A 10617-nucleotide genomic window follows, 5' to 3' on the forward strand; every position below is an offset into this window, starting at 1 on the left:
GGAAGATGTAAAATTTCTATATTTTTCTGCTTTTAATAATATCTAGAAAGCTATTTAACATCAAATTTACAGAGAACAAGCTTTAGATGTGACCTCCAAGGCTGATACTATTCAGGAATGAGGGAAAGTACCACAGAATATTTCTGAGGTATCTTACCTAAATGACATGGATGCTTGTACTAAATACGTGATACAATATAAACTTGCACTGTGTTCTTCAAGTGTGTGTTTTATTTCCAAATATAGAATAATACATTCACTCTTAACTGACAGTGCAACCTCACACACCAGTAGCATGTTGTAATGATGGTTTTGGCTCATTCAAGACAGACATGAAACCAACTCATTTTAGTGTTGTTTCAGTAAATCTGAAAGAAACACTTCAAGATTTCTGGAACTATCTTCACCTGACCTCAGTGCTTGGCAGACTGTGCACACACGGTAAATAGCAGCAGTAAATACTAAAGCATCATAAGAATTAATACTCCAGTACAGAAACTATGTTTGGTTTTGTTTCTAAGCAAGTTTCTAATGCTCCCAGGATTTTAAGAAGATTATACTTTGAAGTGACACTGTCTACTTGGAATCCAGTCAATTTTAAAAGAAGCAAAGTGGATTTACATTCATCTCACATTCCTCAGCTATCATAATCCTTCTGACAATTTTTACAGTTTTAAGAACCTGGCTGCAGTAGAAGCAGAAAAGTAACTACTCACAGAAGCAAAGAAAGTAAACAGACTAACACAATTTATTTCCTTGAAACTTCCTTGCTTGTACTAATACTGGATAAAATATTTCTTGACAGAACCATTATTACTGTGTTGATAAGCATTTACATATTTTTTTTAACCAAGTTACTATAAAAAGCACATGCATTCTGGAAAGACAAAGGGAATTTTTTTTTTTTTTTTTGTTCTTTCAGAGTGGAACAAATTACATCTTCTAAAAATTGAATGTCAATGGCTGGAAGCCCAAATTTGTTTCATCTTTCCGCATAAGGGCAGGAAGTAAGGTCACTGTCAGCTTCTAATTGAAAACATCTTCAAACCAGACTTCTCCTCTAGATCAGGATTTTGTTCTATGACATGCAATTTCTATCCCAATATATCACACAAGTTAGTCCCAATTCAGCAGCAGCTCCAGTTTTAAACACAGACATGCACTGGAAAAGTTACCTAATCAGAATCCAGCATAGCTGATAAATGACCAATTTTCTTCTATTCAAGAAGTAAGCTGATATTAGCCCCGAGGGGTCTAGTACATAAATGCGTAGAGCTTTGTCTCCAAAAAATGCTGAACTAAATCATTGTGGTTTTGTGGCTGATCAGTGCTCACTGCAACCTGCATACATGAGGTGGAATTTATTTACAATAGAATTATGGGACACAGGAAAGGGTGAGATCTCAACATCTAATTGATGTTGAGCTCACATCCAACTAGAAGGAAAATAAACAGTCCCTGCATCATTCTGCAGTAACAAACAGTTGCTTTTAAATGAGGGAAGAACTTTTACTTAGTATCCACAAATGAGTTCCATACACTATTGGCTGGGGAGCAAACAAAAGGAGAGCCTTCTTCTCATGTAAGAAATCATACCAGTTTGATTTCCTCACACAGTATGAAAACACTCAATAGGAAATTCAGTCCAAAGTAATGTGAATTAAGAAAAAATAGGCTGAAAACAGAATCTGTAAATTGTTTCACTACCACTTAAGAAAAAACATCTTTACCTGCCTAACCTGTCCTATGTGACCATTTATTTTCAGGAGCCTTTACAGTTCTCAAATATATCTTACCAGGCATTTGAGTGTTTTCCACTAAAACTGAACCAAGCTGCTCCTTTAGAAAATGCCCTATGGAACTGCCCTCCCCATGCTTGCCACTCCAGTTGGGAAACTCTGCCACTTCCCAGTCACATGGGGGGCATCCACTGCCTCAGTTATTGAACAACAGCAGCTTTGCATTCCCTCTTAGACCTAGACCCCAGACGTGGGCTACACTGGCTGGCAGTACATATACCACAGGCATCTGAAAGATTTGGTCTGTGTTATGCATTTGCTCAGTCACCCAACTATCCTGCATCACTTAGGACCTCTTCCTTCCATCACCTCTCTCTTCCCTAAGGGTTTAATCCTAAATTATGTATTAAGATACAGAAGTCCCCAAGATGCTCAACTATACATTTCATAGAAATATGATATATGATGTGTGTTTTGAGTATTAATACTACCTCTCTTTCCATCCTACCTGTTAAATATACAAATTCTAATATTCAAGACATGCAGAATCACATTTACCCCATCTACTTGTACCTGTTCTCTCAGTGATAACCTATGCAGTACTACAAAATGCTTAAAAACTGAACTTGCACAGATATTAACATAAAAATAGTGCATTCCTCCCACCTGTTATGACTAAGGATAAAGTCACTATAGCAAGGATTATAAAATATTATTTGAGAACTTGTAAAAAATTTAAGCCTAAAATCAGTAATTTAAAAGTTAGGAAGTATCATTACTAAGGCTACCTATGAAATCCCAATTCAATTTTTCTTTGCATAAACACTATGACACAGTATTTAACTATAGAACCATAGGTTGTTTCTTCACTTGAACAGCACACTAAAGTTTTCAGTAACTAACAGATATTGGGCCCAATGTTGCACGTTTGCACACAATTTATATTATTTGTAGAATCTCACAAAAACAGATCTGCAAAATATTTCAGGAGATCATCTATTCCATCCTTCTACACCATTGTGGAATCACTGTTGCAATCCACTTCTGTTAGATCATTATACAAGCTGTTCTTACAACTCCGATGACAGATTACATTATTGCCTCAAACCGTTTATTTCAGAGTTTCATTATCTGCACTGTTAGAAATACCAGCAGTTAGAAAATCTGTTTTGTTCACTGCAATAAGTCTTTTACTTCTTTTCTTACTCAACATAAACAGCTGTTTATGATGCTTCTCTTTGTATTTATCTTTTATATATTTGAATAAAGTCCTGTCCAACTATGTTTTATGCTAGATTAGGTGACCCAAATACTTGGATGATCTGAACTCTCTCCAGTAGCCTGTCTCTTCCTTGAAGAACACAACACCATACTGGACACAGCATCCCAGTTACAGCTCTTCTGCCACTGAAGAGAATGAACAAGTTATTACACAGGATATGCCAAAGACCATAACTCATGTGTTCATGAGATCCAGCACCCCTGTGATCCTATTGAATCACATTGTTTGTGATCCATGATAAACACCAGATCTCTTCATACAGCACTGTTGCATTGTCTACCCCTCATCCTACAGCTGTGCAGGTTTTCAGCCCCCTCAGCATGATACTATCACTTACTTTCCTTACTAAAAAGCATCTGGATTTTCAAGACTTACTTTCACTATATTTCCAGCATTCGTCCCTCCTCCTCCTCTTACTTGCCGGTGAATTTTAATCTCTTATTTCTGTTTCAAACCACAAGACCAGACACACTGCCTTGACCAGATGGCTAAAGCTAATTCAAAATTCTGTGCAGGGAATTAACTCATAGAAGAGAGGCTTCTAGAAATCAGAGGAAAGAATGAAGAGAACTAAAAGGATTAGAAAACAGTTTGTGTGCAAAGATCAAGCAGGTAGGAATGTAGGCTGAAACTGCTAAAACAAACTGAGCAAACATCAGTAACCATAAATGAGTTCTTTTTATGAAGATCTGATTAAAAAAAAAATAAATTAACAAAATCTTACTATACTTTGATACAGTGTAGTACATCTTCCCATCTATACAGCTATTTAACTCTCACTAAAGAAGTCTTAATATAGCAAATGCATACTGTTACACTACCACCTGTTATTTTCTATTTGCTTCCAAATAATTTATTCCTTACACGTTCAGTAGACTGGTTTGTCATCCACTGGATCTTTACTGTTCTAAAGACAAAAGTCTTTGGCTTTCTGATGAACTTTTCCTTCATGCTCACTATTATCGCATCTGAAAATTTCGTACTATTTTGAAAATCAAACAAGGAATTACACCTATGAAATTACATTTTACAAATTGCAAAACTAAGAAACAAGGTCAAATTCTGAGTGCCTAATTTGAAACATTAATGAGTATTTAGAATTATATACACAGAACAGGTTCCCTTGACTTCTTTGGCAGCTGCAAGCACTCAGTATTTCTGCAACACATGATCCCAAAGGTCTCATGTCCAGTAAATGAGGAACACACAGCTAGTGACCACCTGTGGGAAGCCTGACCTAAACAACTTGCTCACATCACTGAAACTCTGCAACAGTAACACAAGTCAATTGTCTAGGACAGCATTTAATTACATTAACAGTGAAACCTTTTTACAAGCTTCCCTGTCCCCATTCATTTCACACCTTCGAACATCTGCTACAAAAGTAGCAAGAGTCCCATAGATAACTTCTTCATTTGCTATCCAACACCCATTTCTCTCCAGTGCAGGATCAGTTTTATATGCTGTCTGCATGTGGGTGTATGTGTGTACAGATACTTATGTGCAGGTGCCTATATAGCTATATTATCTACATGGATATACACTTTGTGATCATGTGAGTATAGTTGTACTATAACTGACAGGCACAGAAGAAGTTTAAAATCATACAGGTTATTGTAATGTCAATATTTCCAACTTGCTAATTTTTGCCTTTGCAGTCTTCATATGCTGCTACAACTTCTGTGGAGGAAATTTTCCAGTTTTTAAAACAAACTCTGAAAAACACTTCTGTCACAAGTCTGAAAAATGCACATTCACAAAATGTTCAATGAGTAGCAGTAGATTATTGTGCTTCTGGCTGAGAAGAGGAAAGGGCCAACACCCTGAAGCCCTGGGTTCTGTGCCAGATTCTGGGTAGGTGAGGTTCCATGAGAACAAGATATACGCAAGTTTTAGCAGACAAAAAATGCATCATCTCTGTTACAGCCATGTGTGCCTAAATTTGGTTGTTACAAGCTTTTGAAAAAAATCACTTTCAAAGCAGCAGCAGAGAAAACATCCCCTTCAAAGCAGACACAATCTGCCAAAGTTTAAATGCATGCTCCAAAGCATAAGGGTATTAAAGTTGCTCAGAAAAGAAGCTGGCAGAACTCAAAGCAGAAACTATTGTTTTCCTCTTGCCTCAGCATCAGAAGCAGCTGAACTCTTTCAACTGACATTTTGTAAAGAAAAAAAAGCTTCAGCCCATAGCAAAATGCACAATTTACAAAATTTCAGTTGAAATAGTTAAAATTGTTCTCAACTCCACCTCAAGGCAGTAATATTTCTGACAAACACCATATAAGAACTAGCACAATCAGCCAAGTCTACCATTCTCTAGTATTTATTCTATCTGCTTTATGTGCAATTAATTACACTAACATAATCAGTGATGTGACTCCTGATGGTCAGTTGTATTTTTTCCCCATCTCATGCCTTAGGAAGACTTCCCTAATCCACTGCTCTTATGAAAGGTTTTCCCCTCAGTCTTCCAAAACAGCTGTCTCAAATAACATTAATGGCTTAAAACACAGCACATATAGGGAGTGTCAATCAAATTTGTTATTGAGCTCATGTGTGTTTAGCAACCACTAAAGAAAAGCACAGAAATATATGACTCTTAAAGGGATAAAAAAAGACGACATATCACACAAGTCCAGAGTGCAAAACTGGCCATACTGACAAGGACTCTGTGAAAATGTGATTCTTATATGTGAGCCAAAAAAGAGATTAAGTCTGCATTGGTCACTTAATGCTACCATTTGAATTAACTTTGCAATTCTATGACAAAATTGAAAAGACAACTTGTGCTATTTCCTCATGTTTTTTTACTTTATGTACATAAGTTCCCACGACATACTCGATTTAATTACTTTTATGCAATTAGTGTTACTTGTACTGTACACCACAATGGGACAGGCTGAAGACACACTAGTAGTTAAGGACATAGTCCATAGTAACTCTTACGCAATTAGTGTTATTCATACTGTACACCACAATGGGCAAGGCTGAAGACAAACTGGTAATTTAAGACATCATCCATAAACAGATTTACTTTCAAATGAAGGAAAGCCACAGCAGAAGTGAGACTGTATTATTAAGAAGCCTATTCTGCTTCACTTCTCTCCCAAGTAACTCCCCCACACGTACACACGCATTCTGGATTGAGAAATAAGAGCTGAGTTTTCAGAGCCTGCCACTTAACCACAATCACCAGCTTCCCAAGACCTCTCAGAAAAGATTTGTGCTGCAGCAAGAATCACTGCTCTTTAATGTGTCCAGTGCCTGAAATCTATTACTCAAGGTAGGTCAAAGCTGTTAAAGCCTACTTTGTTAGAGGCACGCTATATTTCAAGTCCCAGCCCTGCCTGAGAAATCCAAGACCTTGCTTCACAGAAAACAAACATCACTCACAAAACAGACACAACTGGACAAAAAGCTGCACTGTCCACTAGCTTGTTTAGCATTCTAACTTCTTGAAAGAACATGCAAACAAAAAACACATTTCATCTGGCAAGACTACAAGTGTAGCTTGTAGACACAAGGCTGACATAAATACAGCAAGCACAGCATAGAAAGCAGTCTGAAAGGGAATCCTCCAACCATATGAGTCTTCTGTGAAAATGAACTGAAAGCAAGCTTGACAAGCTGAACTGGCCACAAGAGACATGATGCCAACTCAAGTGTCTGCAGCACACTCAGGCAATTAAGTTGAATAAACAATATCCTCCAACTGTCCCATAAGGCAGCTACATCTGATTCCCTGCCTGACCTCCACAACTTGTCGTTGGTCCATGAGTCTCTGAGGAGACTCACTGCAGACTATTCAGAGGCCGGCACATCTCTCTCGCCTCTCCCACAAAAACAGTGCAGGCGAGACAAGATAAATCCTCCTGATTGTCAGTGCGGGAGTTGCATAGATTGTGTAATGGAACAAAAGCAAAACCACAGTCTGGGCTGAACAGCAAGGTATTCACAGAGCCTGACCAAAGCCCTCGTTCACAGAGGTGCTCAAACACATACCTACCCTTAGCACACCAGCAGCCCATCTACACACCAAGAGTTCAGCATCTGCTTAATTGTGGAAGCTGAAGCGCTGATTCAGCGACATGTGACTTCAGTGGGAGCTGGATCAAGCATTCCAAAATTCAAGTTGATTTACTACTTAATTTTCTTAAATACTGACATTCACTTTGCTATTTCAACTGCAAGCAAGTGGCTCTAATAGCCATTCTGCTCTTACTGTATATGCCTCTTCTGCATAACTCAAAGCTGCAGGAGTTTCCTCTTGCTGTTCCTAAACTGGTCAAGACCAAATGGCACTGGAAAGCAAATAAATTGCACCCAAAATGGATATTCAGGGAGTTATAAGTCTGATGAGCAGTTACATGAATGTTGTCGAAGCCTACTGCATATGACCAGTACACATCTTTTCTGTTTCACACCACCCATTACACCATCAAAACATTTCAAGGCTGAAGATTAGGATAAAGGACAGGTCCTAATTTTTTAAACATTATGGGCCCAAAACAGAGGAATCTGACTCCTGTCACACTTTTTAACAAAGCATTTCACTTTAACTCCAAAGCAACAAAATACTCTTGTTTTCTGCAACCTGATGTCTTCAAATATCTGCAATCAATAAACCACTTCTGAGATGTCTATGAAAAGCATGCTCTGAAAAGCAAGTTTGCTTTTAGAACGCTAAAGTTAACTGTACATGATTAGCATGCTCAGTGGAAAGAAAAAACGTAGAGGACTCGAAAATCAAACCAGCTCAAAGGCTCCTGCCCTAGCCTGAGAAGGAAAGCATCGCTTTGGGCAAGATCTGTTGTCTCCGAGTGCTCTCTTCCTGCAGCTCAAACACTGGCTAAGTTACATAACATTTCTTACTGCTGCTTTTAAGTTATACAAGAATGCATATCAATCATACAAACATTTACAGAAATTCACAGCAATGTTTAATTAAGAACTACCAAGTATTAGAGAAACAATTAAATAAAAGCCATCAGTGACTTACTAAGAAAATTCAGAAAAAAAACCAAAACACAACAACCCACACAACAAACCAGTCACTCTATTAACCTCAAAGAGGCAAAAAAGCCCAAGCAAATCTCCAATTTATGAACCTACTGCTTTGCCTTATTTGCATGCAAAGCCTGTTCTATTTAACAAAAAGAATCTCTGAAGCTTACTAGAAATTATCAACTTTCACGTAGGCTGGAAACAGAACATCTTGTTGGCTACAAGGGGAGCTGAGTGTAACTTCCCCAAAAAGCTCACCAGTCACCACCAAAACACAAACTATTTTCTGAAGTGGAAATAAAGTATTATTAAAAAGACAAGCACACTTTATAACATCAAGGCTTCTTAAACACCCAACAATAATCACCTCAATTCTTGTGTTTAAGTAAGAGTCAACACTAGTTGGTCCACTTCATGAAGCACATTAATGCAGGCTCTTATCGTTTCTTAGAATTTGTCAACAACTTACTAATGTTGACAAAAATGTATTGCTTTATACCTGTTACCTACTGAAAAGAAAACCTATAGTCACAGTAAAATTGTCCCTTTCTACGAAATGTTAGCTGGAGCATTTTTAATATTAAAGATGAACCAAGAAGTGCTATGGGAGCAGAACCAAATGACATATCTTTGTGATTAAATTGTCTGCTTAACTACAGACTAATTTTGATGTCTAGAGCCACTAGAGGAAAGAAGAGAGGGGAAAAAAGAGGGTCACTGATTCCTGCTTATTTTAAAAAAAATCTACTGAACACACCCCCCTCTGAAGCCCCAGCAGTTCTCTCCACACACAAGTCATGCCACGGCCATTCTTGGAGAGCAACATTTCGCATTCCGAGGAGCTCTGATGCTCCTTCACTCCAAAGGGGAAGGAGAACCAGGGTGTCCCGCACCCCGCCGGTGCCACCCCCGTCTGACAGACTGCAAGCCCCGAACGCCCCGGGCACTCCGAGGCGGAGGGGCGGGCACCGGGACCACAACCCCGGGCGACCACCGGGCTGGAAGGGGACATCCCACCCGCCCGAAAGGCCTGGGACAGGGCTGCCCCACACCGGTTCTCTCCTTGGCTTCCCCAGGACGGGTCCCAGTTCCCCCGGCCCCACGCCAGAGCGGACGCGGTTCGGCTGCCAACAACGCGCGCGCTTTCTGGCGGAGCTCCCCAGCAGCGCCGCGCGCACAGGCGGCCCCCGCCCGCCCCCCCCCGCACCGGCACCGCCGCATTGTTACCGGCGCTGCCGTTAACGGACGCCGGCGCGCGGGGACAGCTGCCCACGGCAGCGGCCGCCGACCCTATCCCTCCCACTCACGGCGCAGTCCCGGTCCAGCACACCTGCCGCGGCCCGGCCGGCCCCGCGGGCCCCCTTTGTTCCCTTACCTGCGGCGGGCGAACCCCGCAGCGCCGGCACGGCGAGCAGAAGCGGGAGCAGGGCGGGCAGCGCCGGCCGCCAGCGCGCTGCGGCCGCCGAGGCCACCACGAAGCGTGTCATCCCCTCCATGGCACGGCACGACACGCCGCGGCCCGGCGTCAAGTCATCGCGGCGCCCCGCGTCCCCTCCGCGGGCTGAAAGGGCTGGGCGGGCTCGGCGGCTCCTCCCGGGCGCATCCACGGCCGGCGGGGCCGGGACGCTGGAGAGCGGGGGGTTCCGCAGGCCCCCCTCCCCACGCCTACCCCGTGAGGAGTATTCACGGGGGCAGCGCCGCGGCACCAACCGCCTCCCAGAAGCGGCGGGGCCGGAGCGAGGCAGAGGCGCCCCGCAGGGCGGCTCGGTTCGAGCCCCAGGCGGGGAGGCGGAGGGGAAGCCCCCACGCTGCGGGGCAGTGGGGCTCCTCGGCCAGCCGCGGCGCTCGCCCGGGCGACTATGGCCTTTCACGTGGGAAGCGGCAACAGACCCGACCCGGCCGCCCGGCGCTCCCTCGCTCGCTCCACTCCCTCCCCGCCGGCGACGCGCTAACCCCGGCACAGGCCGGCCCTCGGCGGCGGCGAGCGCAGCGGGGCCGCCCGCCACCTGCGCGCGCCCCGCCGTCCGCGTCTGCGCGGGGGCGCGCCTGCCCCGCCCCCTCCGCCGCTCACGGGCGTGGGCGGGGGCGGTGGGGAAGGGAGGAGCCGAGGCCTCGGCCGCGCTCTCGGGGGGGGTGGCAGCGGTGTAGAGGGGCGGGGCGGAGTGAGCAGGCCCCGCCCCGCCCGCGAGGGCCCGCCGCTGCCGCCGGTCACTTCGCTGTTGACCCCGCGCGTTCTTGTGCCTCACAGGATCACAGCATGTCAGGGATTGGAAGGGACTTCGAAAGATCATCTAGTCCAATCCCCTGCCAGAGCAGGAACACCTACATGAGGTTACACAGGAAGGCGTCCAGGCGAGTTCTGAATGTCTCCAGAGAAAGAGACTCCACAACCCCTCTGGGCAGCCTGTTCCAGTGCTCTGTTACCCTCACTGTGAAGAAGTTTCTTCTCATATTTAAGTAGAACCTCTTGCGTTCCAGTTTGTATCCATTGTCACTTGTCTTATCACTGATCGTCACCAAGAAGAGCCTGGCTCCATCCTCATGACACTCACCCTTTACATATTTATAAACATTAGTGAGGTCACCCCTGAG

At 43.4% G+C, this 10617-nt stretch overlaps 1 protein-coding gene across 5 annotated transcripts in view; it reads right to left on the reverse strand.

The window, feature by feature from the left end:
• Positions 1-9952, reverse strand: part of KIAA1549 — a 143166-nt gene extending 133214 nt beyond the window's left edge. For all 5 annotated transcript variants that reach the window (XR_014183129.1, XR_014183130.1, XM_082043184.1 and 2 more), the window contains exon 1: positions 9401-9952. Coding sequence is in view for 3 of the 5 variants with exons in the window: in XM_082043184.1 (XP_081899310.1) it covers positions 9401-9521 (121 nt within the window). In the remaining 2 variants the exon portion in view is untranslated. The remainder of the gene's footprint in view (positions 1-9400) is intronic.
• Between the last annotated feature and the right edge of the window lie 665 nt (positions 9953-10617).

This window comes from Streptopelia decaocto (genome assembly GCF_964273445.1).
Source record: "Streptopelia decaocto genome assembly, chromosome: 1".
Taxonomy (NCBI): Eukaryota; Metazoa; Chordata; class Aves; order Columbiformes; family Columbidae; genus Streptopelia; species Streptopelia decaocto.